This window comes from Nuphar pumila, chromosome 5, assembly GCF_984573655.1.
Source record: "Nuphar pumila chromosome 5, dmNupPumi1.hap1.1, whole genome shotgun sequence".
In the NCBI taxonomy this organism is placed as follows: Eukaryota; Viridiplantae; Streptophyta; class Magnoliopsida; order Nymphaeales; family Nymphaeaceae; genus Nuphar; species Nuphar pumila.
The window spans coordinates 126297525-126316551 of record NC_143253.1 but is presented as its reverse complement, the minus strand read 5'-3'; the positions used below and the strand labels follow the sequence as shown (position 1 = coordinate 126316551).

The following is a 19027-nucleotide window of genomic DNA, read 5'->3' as shown; positions in this document are numbered from 1 at the left end:
CCAGAGGCCTGCCAATGTGCAGTCAAGGGGAGGGGGGGGAGGGGAGGTGTTCTCCCTTAGGGTATGTTTGATGGCTTGTCCAAAGTTGGACGAAATGAACAAAAAGAACAGAACAGAGCATTGGTTCTGTTCGTTCTGTAACAACTGTTCTAAGTCCAACGTTTGTTTGAACCGTACTCAAATGCTATGTTTCAATTGTCCGTTGTTTGATGACGATGTGCGAACAACTTAGACAATCAAGAGCTCCAAATAAGGATCAAATTGTATTTCTGTAAATTATGTGAATTAGGCACCATGTAGAGACAAATCCAGGAATTCCAGACACTTTGATCCTCATGATCGATAGATTACACACTCATATCCTGCAGGAAAATGCTTTGAACAACAATCCACCCATAAACAGCAGAATCATACAGATGTTGAAAACTGATAACCCATCCAATTGGGGACATGGCTAAAAGAAAAAAAATTCCAAACCAGACTAGAAAGACAAGCAACCCAGTATCTACAACCAATATGACCAAAAATGGATTCTAATCCAAAACACTTTCTAAGCGCATAAATCATCTTACAACTTACCAGGAACTAAAAAATGAAATAAAAATCTGGAACAAATAACCAAAACCATGAACACCAACAAATCATCCAGGCCAAAAAAAAGAAACGCCAATTAAACAAAAAAGATGAGAAGCTAGGATTTCCAAAAGGGAGAAGAAAACAGCCAAACTCACACAACCAAACAAAACCTAAAACACCCAACAAACCATCTAAGCAACAAAATCCCCAATCAGACGAATTGGGTGAGTTAAGGTTCAAAAAATTGAGGTGGGGAAGAAGAAAAATCACACCTCCTGATCGAGAGTCGAGTCCAACCCAATTGCGGACAGAACCTGCCCGTCCTCATCCTCCCCACCACTCTCCTTATCACCGCGACCATCATCGTCCGAACCGTCGATATCGTCTTTGAGCTCGTCTCCGAAGCCCCGAAATTTCTTGCGGGGCTTCTTGCAGAAACCATCGAAGCAAGAGGAAGAAGGGGTCTCGTCCCTCTTCTCGCTGGGCTCGTCCCTGCTCCACTCCCCCCCGCTCGACGGCGTTGTTGCTGAGCATCCACGTGAAGGGGAAGCGACGGAGGGGATGGTCTGGAATAGCAAACCTAAGACCTTGTCCACCCTCGCCTTGAAATCGTCGGCCATGGCCGCTCGCTCGGAATGAAAAAAAGGGGGAAGGGGGAAATGATCGGTGGAGCCCTTGCACAGAGAGAGCACACAGAGAGAGCAATCGACGGGCGCGGCGCGGCCGTCGATGCATTTTTTTCGTTCCCTCCGTTCCTGTTCATTTTGTAACAGGGGGGGAGGTGGAACGAAAATTACATAGAATTATGGACGCAGCGGACGTGCGGAACGTCGTCCGCCGCGTCCAACATTTGTTGAAAGTCGTTCCCAGCGTGATTTTCGTCCGAATCACGCTGGGAGCGGCACATCAAACGTACCCTTAAGGACATAATTAAAAAGAACATATCTAACAACATCCATATAAGTAGGGACATTGCCACAAAAATTAGCAACAGTTATGCAGGCAACCACGGACATTGCTGCACTTCAAAAAATCTAGTATACTTGTGTGCATTGCCAAGTAAACTATAGGAAAACTTCATACTTTTCTGTGTCTGCTTTTCATGATGTTTCTTTGAAGTGTGATATGATTGAAAGTGAACCTAATGTAAGAAAGAATATCTCAGCTGAAAATATTTCAATGCAGAACACTAGTAATTTAGCATGCTAATGGGACATTGAAAAGACATACATTTTCATGAAAAAGGGGCTCCATTGCTGAGATAAGCCTTTGTACAAAATCTGCTGTTAAAGTTCCTCCAGATGCACCACTGAAAGAAAGAAGAGAAAAGGCAAGATAAAGATCAAGAAGTGCAACCAAACTTTACCGTGAACACAAGTATGTCTCATCGTCCTAGTAATCAGGCAAATTAAATGATATTATTATTGAAAGATATTACTGCCTTGACAGATATTAGTCTGCGTTTGGGAGGAGGGTGTCGGAACAATTATCTGAGGTGGACCACTCCAAGAAAATTTGCAGGATGTTTGGGAGAAGGAAATGGAGGGAGGCAGGAAGTTCGGCTAAGTTTCCGCCAAACCCAAATCCCGTAAAACCTCAATTTTGGCTCCCTCTATGGGGAGGAGGTACGTATGACTCCCTGAATTAGGTGAAGTCTGGTGGGTGCATTCCAGCAGGTGCCTGACTTTGTTTTGGGTTGGTTTGTGTAAAACCAAATAACTGCTTGTCAAGTTTTGTGCTTTGCTTTTTTTAATGTTGAGGTGAAAAAGGTATTACACGTGAAATGTAGCAATATTTTTTAAAATATCACCATTTTGAACTACCAAAAACATTGTGTTTTATCATGATATTTTGATGTCCTTTTTTTCTGACACCTTCATGAGTTTTATCTCTTATTTAAATAGGTGGTAATATGCACCATTGGTAGTCCTTTGTTAACTTCTATTATATTCTTATTTTTTGGATGATTATTTTAGGATGCTTGATATTGATATTTCAATGGATTTAATTCAATTTTTAATTTCACTTATGCATTTAGTACTATTTTTTTTGGGCATTTTATTTTTTATTGAAGGTGAATGCTTCAACAAACCTGGTAGATTTTAATCAAATACAAATTTTTTTATGCGTTTGATCTGATGGGACTCCAATCAAATTCCTTTTTACATTAAACTGCCCTCCAAACATGGTAAGGAATTAGGAGTTAAAAGCCTGAATCCTTCATGGATTTACTAGTGTTTCCAAACAATAGAAGGAATTCAAAACTCCCTTGAAAACCATTTCCATTGAAATCCTGTATTTGCGTTTTTCAACTCCTTGCAAATCCCTCCAAGTGCCTTCTCCCAAACAGAGACTTAAGGGTGATCATTAGACAATGAAAGCACTTACCTTACGGACCAAAGTTTGCAAGCAATAAGAAAACAATGATAAAGAATGATTCGGAGTTACTAATGTCCCTTCATTCATAATATTTGAATACATTGTTCATGCAGTAGGTGTAATAATGCCAAGACAAAAATAATGGGAAAGGACCCTTCTCTATATACTTTAACTTCTTATTTTCATTTTATTGAGCGAAAGCTTTCAAGTTTGAAAGAGTCCTCAGCAGGTCTATAATTTTGTTGCAAGCTCTAATTTGATCTATCAAAGGGTTCACAAGGCATATCTAAAATTGAATTTAATATGAACCTCCATGTTCTTCCAGCATTTCACCATTTTTGTCCATGCCTATTGAAAAAAAAACTTGAAATAAGTTCCCCAGTGAAAACTTTGTAGACTAAATTAAAATAAAAGGCTATAATTTTAAATCAGTTCAAGTTGTAATTGCAAGAATGCCATATTATTTGCACCACAAAGAAAGGTTGTAAAAAGCATATTGATGCCCATATCGGTCAAGCCCAAAATAGGATATATATCATACAAGCTGCAAAGATTTTCTTAAAAAATTCAAAAAAAAAATATTTTTAAAAAAATAAAATGCAAGAAACAATGATTTTAACCACAAAACCAAGCCAAGATATCACATAAAAAATAGCAATCAATCACATAAAACATCAAAACACCTACGAACCAAGATAATAAGCAGTAGATGGCATTCATGACTAATGAGAAAAATGTAAATCATCTAATATATCAAACAAAGAAAGCAATAAAATTAGTCACCCTAACTCTAAAATTAAACAAATTGAAAATTATATCATAGTTTATGGCACAAAAAACATTCCATCTAATATCCTAAATTCCTAATATTTTAGTTTTTCAAATTTATGTAACCCTAAACTTAAGTCTACAATGCTTCTTTTTCAATGTTTGAATGTAGATCGCCATCAGTTCCTTTATGGAATGCACATTATCCTCTTGAAACGAGTGACAAAGGACCTTCATTAATAATTTCATTTTCATCCTTGGAATCCAAACTGATCTTTGGTAGTGATTCTGCAGGTTGTGCTACTGACATAATTTCATTTTCAACCTTGTACTTTGAAATGACCTCTAGCAATGACATCGTAGGTTGTGCCTCTTGCAATGGTGATGCAACCTGAACTATTGGTTTACATAACCATAAGCTCTCCTTCATTTTCATCCCGAACACTCTTTGCAAGGCGAGGAGAGCAAGATGGCATTTGAAACTATTGATTCCACCACAAATCTTGTGATCTTTTTGCAGGTCTCAATCACATTTAAAATTTTGTCCCTCTCTTAAGTGTCTTCAAGTATGAGATTAATACAGTGTAATGCACAAAGGTGCCAAATAAACTTCATTTAATGCCTTTGGACCATCATCCTAGCAATTTTGAAGTTTGTTGCATTATTAGTAATGAACTGCACAAAATTGAAAGGCCCAACCTCCTCTATCACCTCTATAAACATATCGACCAACTCATCTTATGTTTGTTTGACATATCAATAAACCTTAAAATACATCTCTTAGGACAAGAGACCAAAAAAAGTTTACCAGATTTTACCTATTATTCGTCTATCCATCTGTCATAATACTGCAGCTTGTAATCTTTCAAGACTTTCTATACTCATCAGCAACAACTTGCTTCAGAATCCTTCTTCTCAATGTGCAATAAGAAGGCATCTTATAACCATACATTATATTGGCCATGGCATCAATCATAGTTTGAAACTAGAAGGAATTTACTCATTGAATAGTATATAGGTTTTGTAAAAGAAGCAATCCAACTGCTATGACATCCTGCTCAATCACCTGTTTCGAAGCTATAGTAAGAGGTATATTTGATTGGATACTTGGGTCATCCTAAGAGAGGAATAATTGCCAATCTCATGTCCTGAGCTTGTAAACCCTCTTTCCGAGGCTACTTCTCCCCTCCTGCTCCCAGTGGCCAGGGTGGGACACAGTTAGTGCCACTACTAACATTATAACCTTGCCCTTGCCCTTTTGCTGCTGAAGAATCTGTCATCTTACTCAAGAGAATTTGAAGGAAGCTATCTGAAATACTGTGATTAATTTTATTGGTTGTACACCCACCAAATGTTCATGTCTGCCAGGTACTAGTTCTTGAGGTTGTCAAATTAGTGTAATGTTGGGTCGAATGGGATAGAAGGATGGTTAGGTTGGTCCCGGGTTTGAATCCCATGGGGATGATCCCCCAGATTTCCTATCAAAAAGAAAAAGTCCAATGCATTAGAAGAAATGCATGTTAGCTTGTTTGTGGAAAAAAATTGTAATTCACTATAATTCTTCAAAATAAAACTTCAAAAGGTTTTTTTATTTAAAAGACATGAGGCTTAACCCCTTTCTCTTTCAGTTGAAGCTATGAAGGTAGTTTATTGAAAGTAAATCTCGTATATCTCTCCAGATAATTATAATATTATAATCAGACACTACTAAGGATTCCTGTCTTTGTAGCATCATGAATCTTGGACATCATGTGTATTCCGTCACCATCAGCACTTCCCTCCAAATGTGATCTTAATGAAAAAGATCAGCCCTTTTTTCTGTCAGAAGCCTCACCATCTAGTGGGCACCTCCCAGAAGAATGATTATAAGTGGGTTGGACGGTAGAAAAGAACTAAGATAAGCAACAGCAGAAATAGTAACCTACAAAGTAAGCTACACTAAGAAAGCACAAAAAGTTCAAAGGTTTACAAGAGAGACAGAGAAAGGATGTAGTGACAGAAACGCAACACAGTGCTGGAGAAATAGCAAAAGACCACGTATGAATAAGAGGTATGATTGACTGATATAAATTTCACTAAATAATACTAACAGTTCCCAAAGATTATGAAGTATACAGAAATAAGAACAGTGACACAAATAGAAATCTATCTCAGATACTGTGAAATTAACTCAACCAAACATCCCAATTAAAAGAAATAAGTCAAACTGAACTAAAATACGACAGAACAAAGTGAAGTGTACAAACATGAAAACAAGAGCTGAATAAATATATATGGGAAAGAAGGGGAAATTTTCCAGAAGGATGACCTGACAGAATTATACAAGCAACAAGGGCTAAAACAGTTTACGCTAATTGCCAATCAAAAAAGAAAGATGCACGCATGCACAAACACATAAACACATACTTCAAAATGTGCACCATACCTATGTCAGCAGTTGTATTTGTGCCAACTACTTGACTCCCCCACACTTAGTCACCAACTCTTTTCCAGAGAAAAGAACAAGAGGATTCTTTAACTAAATAAGAAGAATAACTAACTTCTACATAACACAAAAAGTACATAATAATAGAATTTCTGAGTCAATAAAATACTACACTGTATTCAAGGCAGTTAGACATTCGATCCCAAACCCCATCCTCCCCACCCAAAATAAAAGAAAATAGCCATTTCTTTGTGGATAGTTCAAGAAGCTCAATCTGGGATGAACACATTAATTTCCAGAAAGGATATATGGGCAATGATTGCTCTTAAATGTAAAAGGAAGGCATAAGCATCTGAAGAAAGAGTAGGACCAAGATGTAGTACCTAAAATAGAATATCCAACATTATCTGAAAATGCGTACACACAGATATGTATCTGCACTTGGATAAGAGTACCTTATAGGATCTGGAATTTTCTGCTCCTTCAGTGCTCGATGTCGATCTTCTTTGTTTACCATAGCACTGGTGAATTTTCGAATTTTCCCACTTCCATGACGATCAATCTCCATTTTCCTTTTATAATGGAAGATTAAATTGGGAAATTAATTTATTTGAACATGAAGAAAAATCTGAGAGTTACCATGATCATATTCAAGCACACTAATAATTTTCATAAATTGAAAAACTCTCAAGCTTCATTCTTCTGGTAGACCATGGTTACATGTGCGATGGATCAAATGAGTAATTTAGGAACTTGAAGTGGTACAATGTTCAACTGGATACTGTGTCTAGAAAATGATTTTAGGATCTTTGATACATTAAATGAGGCTGTTGAGATTGAGAAAAGGGGGAAATGAGTCTAGGAAGACGGGGAGGTTACTATCAGGGTGCATGTGCATTTGGATGTATGCAGCCGTCATGTTTTATGTTGCCATGATGTTTATACTAATCTTCTGCTAGTAACATCTTTTTAGGGACCACAGGTTGTTCCCTAGAAGTGGACCACAGTAAACAAGATTTCATACCCTGGTTTCAATCTTTCAAAATCTGCCACTAAAAAACAAGATTATATATCATTTTGTGTTAATGCCATGAGAAGAGAGAACCCACAATTTCAAACCAGTTGAAAAGATGGACCAGCATGAGTTAAAAATCAAGTAGATTCAAGAACCTTTGAAGGAAAACTCGTATCACAAAAACTATCATTTTCTTATTATTGACTAACAAAATTAGATCCACATACTTATACCTTTTCTCTGATCTCTGATAGCCGAGCTTTGATGGACAGCCCTCGGTGGGATAAGAAAACAAGATCCAATTGTACAAAATAAATGCAACTAAACGTCCAAGCAAGAAGCATTCTAAGTTAGTTGGTATCAAACCCATGCCAGACCGTCTTTTAAAAAAATGGCAAGAATCCTTTTTTAAAAGGAAAATAGGGGAAGAATCAATTAGTGATGTGAGAAGCCACCAAGCACAAATAAGCAATCTATTTGTGAGTTGAATCGAAAGAGCTCTTTCTTTGGGGAAAGAATGGGTGAACAAAAAATTACAGGTTCCAAAACATGAGGCCGTCCAAACAAGAACTCTAAATTTCCCATTTTCATGCAATAACTGCAGCTTTGGCATGGAATAGGATGATTTTCTTAACAAGCACCAGATGCCCTGAGATCTGAAGGTGATAATAGACTCATTTTCTTCCAGAAGAAGAAACCAGCAAAGGGTATCAATTGATAGTTCAATCTATATGTATAATAACTTAGAAAGGCTCTGTATGCTAGTAGGTTCAGCCAACATGATTTGAAGATTCTAGTAGAGGTTAGGATAGATTATGCCAAAAAGGAACTTTCAAGGAATAGCAACTTGACTTTTGGTAGGCTTGCCAACCGCAAAACAAGTACAGACATTTGTGACAATCAAATTACAAGTGGGTCGATGGCACAAGCAAGCCTGGTTTTCAGAGATTCTTAACACAAATTCCTCGTGGCAGTGCACTAGAGACAAGAATGTGACCCTGCAGCAGCAAGATGTGAAATAATCAAGAGATGAAGGATAAAGTGGCAGAGATGATTGAAATAATACAGGGACCCCTGCCCTTTGATTTGTTTACATGAGGTTAAGAAGGAAATTGAAACTCCCTAAGCAATCAATTTACCGGTTGCTCCTCTAATTCATGATTATACTGTTTTGCAGGCATAGATAATTGCAGGTAGTTAATAGAAATTTGGAGACTATTTGCCATATCATGCTAGCTTCCAACCCAAGCATTGTGCAAAATGGCTCCCACAACACAATCACATAATCACTTTCCATTTCCAAACAGATTACACATTATGACTTATGAGTACAACCCAGTCAGAACTGAAAGGAACTACAACTAATGTTAGTGGAATTAAGTAGGGACCACTCCTTCATTGAGTACTCAACAAGAACAGACACACAACCCGGTAGCAGTTTCCAACAGGAAATGGTCCTTCGAAGGGGACGATGCGATTTGTCTACGTCACCAACGTCAACAACACACATCTCTAGCAGCATGGGAGTTCACTCAAGCTATCTCAACACCCAATCACCCATACCCCACTAGCTAAAAAGTTGCATTGCTCACAAAGTGGGGCTACCTCCAGCCTGATGAATCCCCCAGCACTAAGAACAAGTTATAAAAATGCAAAGTTGTACTTTGCAATTATCCATCTACAAGTATCATGGAGATGCGAATCGAAGCAACATGACTTCAACCAACATGAGCAATAAGAAGAAAACAAAAACGAGAATTACTTAAGAGGTGATTGCGGCCAGATACGACTGCGAAATGGATCAAACGGCCTGGGTAGTTCCCCTCAATTATCATATAACAAGCTTTGAGGAGCACAATTGGGAAATGATTGCGTAAAATTCAGGGAGGAAAAAAGAAAGAACTCGAAAGTTTCAGTTGATTACAGTTTGAGTCTAAGCCTAAAACCAGCCACATTCCTCAAAACCCCGAAAAACGAAGAAATTAACAGAAGAAAACCACACATCCCTGAAAACTAAAAATCCCAAGGAGAGCAAAATACGAAAGAAAAAGAAGCGTAGAACCCCAAATTCCAGAACCCCCAAAGAGCCAAATGGTTTAAAAATCAGATTTCGAGGGAAGAAAAGAGAAGGAAAGCACAGAAAGCAAACGGAAGAAGAAGAAGAAGACCTTCCAGAACCAGGCCACTTCTGACTCTTAGTCTCCCGAGTCCCGTCGTCGTCGTCAATCGGACGCTTGTCGCCTACCATCCTCGTAGATCCAACGGCTAAGAGAGAGCGAGAGAAGGTGGGGAGGTTTCCGGCAATCTCTGCGTTTACCGGCGGCGTATTCCGACCCCCTTACCTGTCGTCGTCGTTTTAACCCTTTCAGATTTGTGATTGGGGGGCGCGTTGTGACGTGACCAAGATCACGCTTTGCACGAATTCCGCAGGCCCACACTTGAAACATAAACTTGATCATGTTCTGGCGAACATCCAAATGCGGCCCACGCAGGAATTCGCGAACAGTTGAGGGCATTTTCGCCTTTTCCGTTGCATGAGAACCGATATTCACAGGGGAAAACTTGGCTACTGGAAAAGTCTCACCCTATTTCGAAAGTTCTAGGCTTTCTCACACAAATTCTTGCAAAAATCGGCGTATATGAAAAATGTATAATAATATGTATAAAAGTATAAATAACATTATAAAATATAAATTTGCTTTGATCACATTAATTTTTGCAACAAAAATGTCATATTTTCAAAATTCATTAATTATATCTACCATCTGACTGGTTTCCTTGAGTTTTTAATCCACGGCTGTATTGATTGATTTTGTGACCTGGGAGGGCTCTGCTTAACCCCAGCTTACATATCAAAAATAAAAAAATAACACGATATTTGTAACATAAATGAGAACTTGGTCACACGGATCCACATACTCACTATTGTAACCGTACAGACTAGCATAATTTTTTTATGAAAAAGTAGGACATGAGGGCAAAAAAAAAAAAAAATGAATCCATGACTGATGGATCCTGTATTTTTGTGGAAAAAATATGATTTATAAATGCTTGAATATTTATGAAAATTCTGAGCAGTTGATTTTCAAGTCTTAAAAAACAACGCTTATACATCTTAATCAAATAATTCAATGGCTGGTTCTTATAAAACCAAGCATGCAAGTCACATCCATACAGTCAGATTTATGGTAAAAGAATTAAAAAAAAAAAATCATGAAAACCTCGATTCACATGGTAATTCTTTTTATTTTCACTTCTCATATTCTAGTGGTGACATAAAAAACATGAAGTATATTAAAACTATATTGAGGCATGAAATAGGCGACATGATTTTCTTCTTGATAAATAAAAATGTTCATTTTTAGGGATCTACGTATAAGTATTAAGGATTAAATTAAAACTATTAAGAAAAAACAAAAAATTCAACAATAAAAATAAATCAAATATAAAAACAATAACAATTACACATATTCTAGCTCTATTTACTATCGGGGCAATGTGACATAGCATAGGAACTTGCAAACTAGTGTAAAATCATGAACTAGGTTGTATTTTTGAGCGGGTCACAAATAGGGTTTTCTGTAGAAGAAAGAATTTTTTTCCTGATCTTCAAAATTAGAAATTGAACTGACTGAAATCGTCAAACAGACGAAAAGGATGGGGATTTTTTCTGCTTTTTTTGGGAATGTGTGAGTGCTTCCTCTCATTAAACTTTGGTTTGGATTTGGGTAGGCTCGGATCAGTCTTTTCTCCATCCAAGTCTGGGTCCTGGCCCAGACCAAGAATTTTTCATAAAATCTCTATCTTATATATTGCGGTTTGTAGTTTCTTAATTTTAGTACTTTTACATGTTTTAAATGTTACCAAATATTTAAATTTTTTATATTCCCAAGAAAATCACACAAATCGATTTATTCAATTTTTCCTTGCCAAGAAAATCCCCAGAATGAGATCTGTGGATCTGATTCAAAATATAGTTGCAAACCTCATTGTTAACATTTCTTCAACAAGGAATATATGCTGTAATATTTTAGAAAAATTTGTTCTTCAAAATAATGAAATTATTTTTTACAAATTTTGGAAAAGATAAATTTCAAATTGCCACCAAAGATTTTTGGCATAATTGCATAACATTCCTACCTTTTGAAAATTATGAAAAAAATGCTCTAATATTTGCACAGGTAAATCAAATAACCATGGGCAGATGCATTCAACTTTGCCATTAAATTTATAGCAAGGTTTCTAATATATTATAAAAAATATATATTAATCTCCTCTCCTCTCCTTCAAAGTTTGATTTCCTATCTTCTCCAAGTTCAACCAGTTTTGTTGTTGACATGGAGATGATGATGACCAATGTAGAGATTAAAAAAATCCATGGCTCGATTAGTAAGGGGGGAGGATGTCATATTTAAGCTAAATTTGATTAATAAGCATCCCAAGAACAAGTTTAGGTGAAGGGTAACACTTCCGACAATAAGATTACATACTAAAAGATAGATTAATGTTTGGTACTATTGAGGAGACGCATCTATTGAGCTGCAAATCACAGGTCCAAACTTTATCTACTCAATTTGACCATATAGATGTGTTCTGGTTTGTTTGTAAGGACCAAACCTTGTATTGTGTTATTTCAATCTAGAGGTTTTGGTTCATGAAATTTTAGTGCATTGTGGGCCATTGGTTTTAGAAGCCCTTAAAAGACCTACTTACATGTCACAATCACATGATTCTAAACTCATTTTATAATAAACAAACCTTATAGATCACATCCATAAAATCTGATCTACAAAAAGAATCTAAAAAACGATGAAAAAAGATGATTTATACTCAATTTCAATAGCACCATATACTAACCTTAAAAGATATGCCTAAGAATAGGAAGAGAAGTGAATATCAGGGGGAGTAGGATGGAAAATGCATCAGACTAAGTTGGATGTAGTTTTTTTTTTTTTTTGAGGATAAGTTGGATGTAGTTAGATCTAGGTTAATTTGATTCAAAATCGGGTTAGGTCTTTAAAGGGAACCTATACAGAATATGGATTGATTATTGCTCTAATGGGATATACATTTATACGTAAACAGGTTGAATTTTGTCAGGTATTGAAGGTGCACTTGTTTCATGTCCACTTTCATGTGAAAAGGTCCCTTTCTCATTAAAAAAAAGTGGGTGTCGCTCTTTCCCGCATGGGTTGAAATGAACGCCAGGAGGAAAAGAGCTAGTGGGCCCTGCCTGTTTTCAACTAGATCAACGAGTTTCAAAGGAAAACCACATCACACCTCCCTTCGAGAAGCATTTTCTCCCCAAAGGGGGACTTTCTTGCGTGAACAATTTTGCCCTTTTGGGTCATTTTACCATGAGAAAATGAATCACATGTTTGCAAAATCATGGAAAATCTGTATCACCTAGGAAAAAAATGACCTACTCTTGCATGTGAGAAGGCACTTTATATGTTTGCAGCATAGCTTGAGAGAATTCATTTCCTGTAAGGCTGCTTGCAACCTTATGTCACATGGCATTTAGCATGCATACCCCATGGCAACACCGACATTTCATGGACATAGTCAAACCAGTTTCATACACTTTATCTATTTTTGTTTATGATCTTATTTACTTATTTTGTATTTACTTGAGTTTTTTCCTATTAAAATTTGTTATCAATTACATTACATTTCAATTTCAGCTTAATTTCATTATTTGATGTTCCTAATTACAATTATTCAAAATTGTTTTATAAGACATACATACATCTATCTATGTGTGTGTATGGTTGTCTCCGTATCTTAATTTTTAAAAATTATTGTATCATACTAAGTAACTCCGCCTCTGTATAACTGGTCCCAAGCCCGGATAAAGGAGGAAGGTTGCGGTAGGCCTGTGACAGCCAGCATAAAAACTTAGTCATACCTTATGAATATGAACCAATATGAGAATTTCGTTAGGGCGTTCCCTACTGAGCGACGCGCTGTACTCTATAGGCCCGGAGGCAGTGATAAATGGGAAAGGGTTAATAGGTCGTCGCCCGGAAGCGACGCGTCACACCGGCGCCCGGGTGTGATGTCAAATAGGCAAGGGTTCCCTCACTTTGTTGGACGGGTGGGGGTAAAAAAGTTAGTCCAAGACCATAAAATTAGGTTAGCCACTTGGAACATAGGGTCTTTAACTGGTAAGTTGGTAGAGTTAGTAGATGTTATGTGTAGGAGAAAGATTGATATTTTATGACTACAAGAGACTAAATGGGTAGGTGAGAAAGCAAAAGTGATAGAACCTTGGGGATATAAGATTTGGTATACAGGAATAAATAGGAATAGGAATGGAGTAGGGATTGTTATGAGTCGTGAGTTTATAGATAATGTAGTTGAGGTCCGTAGGAAGGGTGATAGGATTTTACTTATTAAATTAGTATTAGGTACGGATATTATTAATATTATTAGTGTTTATGCACCTCAAGTAGGTTTAGATGATTCCATTAAGTGTCAATTTTGGAAAGATTTAGATGGAGTAGTACAAGGAATATCTTATGGAGAAAGGTTTTTCATCGGCGGTGACCTTAATGGGCATGTAGGCATTAGTAGGGATGGATTTGAGAGTATCCATGGAGGCTATGGTATAGGAGAAAGAAACGAAAGTGGAGAAAGGATTTTAGATTTTGGTTTGTCCTATGATATGATCTTAGCAAACACTTGGTTTAGGAAGAGGGAGTCTCACCTAGTAACATTTAAAATTGGGGTTAATATGAGTCAGATAGATTTTTTCCTACTTAGAAAGAGATATAGGGGTTGTTGCATCGATTGTAAGGTTATACCGGGAGAAAGTGTAGCTACACAACATAGAGTCTTAATTTTAAATCTTAGAATTAGACAATGCCGCAAAAGGGATTGACATAGGATAGATCCTAGAATTAAGTGGTGGGCTCTAAAAGGAGCTAAACAAGGAATATTTGTAGAGCGGGTAGTTAAGGAAGTTGATTGGTGTCTCGAAGAGGATTCAGAATCTCTGTGGAATAAGATAGTGGGTGACATGAGAAAGGTGGCTAAGGAGGTATTGGGTGAGTCTAAAGGCGGTGCACCGCTAGGTAAGGATACATCATGGTGGAACGAGGATGTCAAATTAGCTATTAAGGTTAAAAGAGAGTGTTATAGAAATCTAAGTAAGAGTCGTGATAATGAGAATTTGGAGAAGTATATGATAGCAAAGAAGGAAGCTAAAAAAGTAGTTCGAAACATGAGAGATAATGTATATAAAAAGGTTTATGACAAGTTGGATACCAAAGAGGGCGAGAAGGATATTTATAGGCTTGCAAAGATGAGAGATAGGAAATCGAGGGATCTGGGTATGGTTAGATGTATCAAAGATGAAACGCAAAGGGTTTTAATCAAAGATAAGGAGATTAAGGAGAGATGGAAAGATTATTTTGATAAGCTATTTAATGAAAGTCATGCTCAGGATCTTGGAGACCTTTTCATTCCTTTTCATTAGATGAATCGTGACTTCATGCGCAAGATTCAAAAGAAAGAAATTGCAGAGGCTTTGAAGAAAATGAAATAAAAAAGGGCAGTTGGCCCAGATGGTATACCTATCGAGGCTTGGAAATGCTTGGGAGAGAAAGGTTTAGAATGGTTGACAAATCTTTTTAACAAGATTTGGCGGACAAATAAGATGCCTAATGAGTGGAGGAAGAGTACTTTGATGTCTCTATATAAGAATAAGGGTGATATACAAGATTGCACAAACTATCGTGGTATAAAACTCACGAGTCATACTATGAAACTTTGGGAGAGGGTGATTGAGTCTAGGTTGAGGAAGGTTGTCATGATATCGGAGAATCAATTTGGTTTTATGCCTGGAAGATCAACTATGGAAGCTATACATCTTCTTAGACAACTTATTGAGAGAAATAGAGAGAGGAACAAAGATTTGCATATGGTTTTTATTGATTTGGAGAAGGCTTACGATAGAGTACCTAAGGAAGTTCTCTGGTGGACAATGATAAAGAAAGGTGTTTCTCTCAAGTACATTAGTATAATTAAAGATATGTATGAAGGAGTAGTAACCAATGTCCGCACTTGTGGAGGGGTGACAACCAATTTTCCTATAACGGTTGGGTTACATCAAGGATCTGCTTTAAGCCCTTTCCTATTTGCTATAGTGATGGATGAGCTTACGAGATCAATTCAAGAAAATGTGTCGTGGTGTATGTTGTTTGCTGATGATATTGTTTTGATTGATGAGTCTAGAGCTGGAGTTAATGCTAAGTTAGAATTATGGAGACAGACATTGAAAGCAAGAGATTTTAAGTTGAGTAAGAGTAAGACACAATACATGGAATGTCGATTTAGTAAGCAACGAAGTAGTGATGGGAGTGTAGTGAAGTTTGGTGAGCAAGAAATACTGGTGGATGATTCTTTCAAATATTTGGGATCTATCATTCAAAAGTATGGAGAAATTGATGGAGATGTATATCATAGGATAAAGGTTGGGTGGATGAAATGGAAGAGTACAACTGGAGTGTTGTGCGATCGTAGAATGCCATTGCGGTTGAAGGGAAAGTTTTATAGGACGACTATTAGGCCCGCTTTACTATATAGTACGAAATGTTGGGCTGTCAAGAGACATCATATTCAAAAAATGAGTGTAGCTGAGATGCGTATGCTGAGATGGATGTGTAAAAATACAATAAAAGATAAGATTCGGATACGTAAGAAGGTAGGCGTTGCACCCATTGAAAATAAGATGAGAGAGAATCGTTTACGGTGGTTTGGACATATTCGACAAAGGCCTAATGATGCTCCAGTTAGAAGGATGTTGAAATGGGAAAATATATTTGTTAAAAGAGGTCGGGGTAGGCCTAGGAAGACATGGATGGAGGTGATAGGAAAGGATATGAATGCTTTGAACTTCACCGAGGACATGGCATTGGATAGAAATGAATGGAGGAGAAGGATTCATGTGGAAGACCCAGAATGATTTTCTTTATTGGTTCATATCGCCGACCCCAATTGTTTTGGGATGAAGACGTAGTTGTTGTTGTTGTTGTATTGTATCATACCAAGTGTATCTGCATTTCATCCCACTTGCACATCTGTATCCATGTAACTTAACTTGCACCTCAAGGGGATGAAAAAAATAAAAACCTTCTTTTTATGAGTAAAAACCAATTTAGTCACTGATAGAATTTAACCAGTTAAAAAGATCTGGTCATCCAAGAAACTTCATACTCATCCAACGGACCTGCAAAGCTGTCTGTACTACATAAAGAAAGAAAAAACATTACTTAACAACGACAACAGCAGCAGAAATAACCATTATTATCGCTAATAGCAGCTATAGGTTCAGATGGAAAATTTTCCAAACTGATCAGATATTGTTAGTTTATCATTAACTTAAATCACAACAAATCACAATGGACCATTATTATTTTCTTTTGTTCTCATTTCCCCTTACCATTAGGAAATGTAGATTAAGCACATGATTGGTTCAAATTAGTCACCATCAGCACAAACAATTAGATGATCTTCATATTAAATTTTCTGAAATAATCCAATCAATAATTGAACCATTAAATACCGAAGGCGTTACCAGAACTGTCTCACTGCATATGAAACAGCAGTGCTACGACAGTTTTGTTCACCTAACAATTTCAGAATCTGCTCTCAGCAGGCAAGCCAGTTATCAGGGCTAGTCAGATGCTGAACCATCAACTCTGAAATGAAGTTGTTTATATTATGGTAAAGAAATATTAAGCTTGGAATAGCCTACGATGCAGCAGGATTTCCCAGCATGGAGAATGCTGATCCATCACCATTGCAGCCCGTACACAGGAATTTGCAACCTCAACAAATTCCATATGCGGGTGATCAGAAATCAAAGAAACCTTTAATTCCTATTCCATCCTCTTGCATAATATGTCCTTTTTCCTGAAGAAAGCATACATATTGACATAATTAATCTCGAAGATCATCAGATCAGTTTATGAAACAAGAATAGGTCAATGGAAGCAAATACTATAATACAGCAGTCTTGTCAAATTAAATTTCAAACAATTTAAACCTATCGCACACACATATATATACACACACCAATGAACTTGTCACACATACTCTGAAACACCAGCATTGACAGCTGAAATTTTACACTAGAGACCTTATGGGAGTGATTAAACAGCATGTACTTGGTAATTTTCCAATGAAGTGTTTCCCAAAGTTGAACCTTTGTTTCTGCTTGCGAGCTTTCTCATGGAAATGGCTGATCGCAAAGCAATTTTAAGTTTAAGCCAACCAGTAATAGCCTTCTTGGAATTCCAGTTTAAAGGTTGCCAAAATCCAATACCCAGATTAGCCTCATGAAGAGGACTGTCATTCAACAGGTCGAATATTTCATCCATACTGGGCGAATTTAATGAACGCAGTATGCTCTCCAATGACCATGAGTTCCCAAACTGAGCCTCTCCAGGAAATGATGAGCATGAACCAGACTCAATAATTACATGTGGATCACAATGGGAAATGGATACAGTTGGGTGGCTACTGGAAGTTGCAACTGGTGATTTTCCTGGTGGAGTGCCTTGCATTGTGTGCTCTGGAGGCATACAATACGCATGTTGAGGGATGGGAGCAGTGGCTCCTTCAGTCTGCTGCATGAGCATGATGGGGCTGGGGAACACTTCAGCACCCTGCCTCTCATGATGAACAGGCAGGTATGGTTCCATGGAGACAGGATTAGCTTCAACGTTTCTCCCATGATGGACCAGATTCAGCTCTAACTCGTTCCCAAGCTGAGCCTCTCCAGGAAATGATGAACATGAACCAGACTCAATAAAAACATTTGGATCACAATGGGCAATGAATACAGTTGGGTGGCTGATGGAAGTTGCAACTGATGATTTTCTTAGTGGAGTACCTTGCATTGTGTGCTCTGGAGCCATGCAATACGCTTGTTGAGGGATGGGAGCAGTGGCTCCTTCAGTCTGCTGCATGAGCATGATGGGGCTGGGGAACACTTCAGCACCCTGCCTCTCATGATGAACAACAGGCAGGTATGGTTCCATGGAGACAGGATTAGCTTCAACGTTTCTCCCTTGGACCGGATTCAGCTCTTCCTCATCAAATTCCTTAAAGCTGCTACAGTCTCTGTACGCTTTTCTCTTTATGGAATTCAGATCAACCTATTTATGTCAATCAGTTTAAAGTGAGTTAAAGTTACAACTGACAAGCTGAAAATAAGTCCAAACAAAGTATTTTATCCGGGCATAATGCACCCAAGACAGTGTTCAATGCATGAATTGACTACATCCTTTCCCTGTTAAATTCAAATTGGTTTCAACTTTCAAGTTGACCCAGTTAACCATTCAACTGGGTGATACTTCACATTTACTTCTGTTCATTTAGGGTGTGTTTGAATGCACCCAGATATGAGATCGTATATCTGGATCTGAGATTCATGGATTTCTGATTGGAACACCAGATCCAACCTTGATCTGCGGATCTCTGGGTGCATTTCAAGTGCCTCCTTATTTTCCTTTGAAGGATCCAGATATCTTGGTTCGAAAATTGGACAGGTCCAACATAAAGTTCACCACTAAAGGTCAAATTTGATAGCATAATCAATAAGTAATACACATCAATGCCATAGAAATAGAATGGGCACATTGGCGGCAATCCTCAATATGACTCTATCAACAAATGCTGATTCAATTCACCTTTATCGAATGGTTGCTTCCTAAAAAAGTAATATTACTAGTAATCTAACTAGTATTGGAGAAATCCTTTCAACACTTCACACAATTGCTACCCAAAATCATGAAATGCAGAAATGACTTGTTTGAATGCCTTCACTTCCCCAGAAAAGTGTGATAAGTGGGATA

The 19027-nt window shown here is 37.5% G+C and overlaps 1 protein-coding gene across 5 annotated transcripts in view; it reads right to left on the bottom strand.

Moving 5' to 3' along the window:
• Positions 1-3029: 3029 nt before the first annotated feature.
• The window catches only part of LOC149838587 (calmodulin-binding protein 60 E-like), a 64132-nt gene continuing 48134 nt past the window's right edge, over positions 3030-19027 (bottom strand). For 2 of the 5 annotated variants that reach the window (XM_090006676.1, XM_090006677.1), the window contains one exon: positions 17076-18328. In XM_090006676.1, the coding sequence (XP_089862802.1) occupies positions 17321-18328 (1008 nt within the window). In that variant the 3' untranslated portion in view covers positions 17076-17320. Of the gene's footprint in view, positions 3304-16526; positions 18329-19027 lie in introns of those variants that run through there. The other 3 variants (XM_090006679.1, XM_090006678.1, XM_090006680.1) reach the window with 3 other exon arrangements.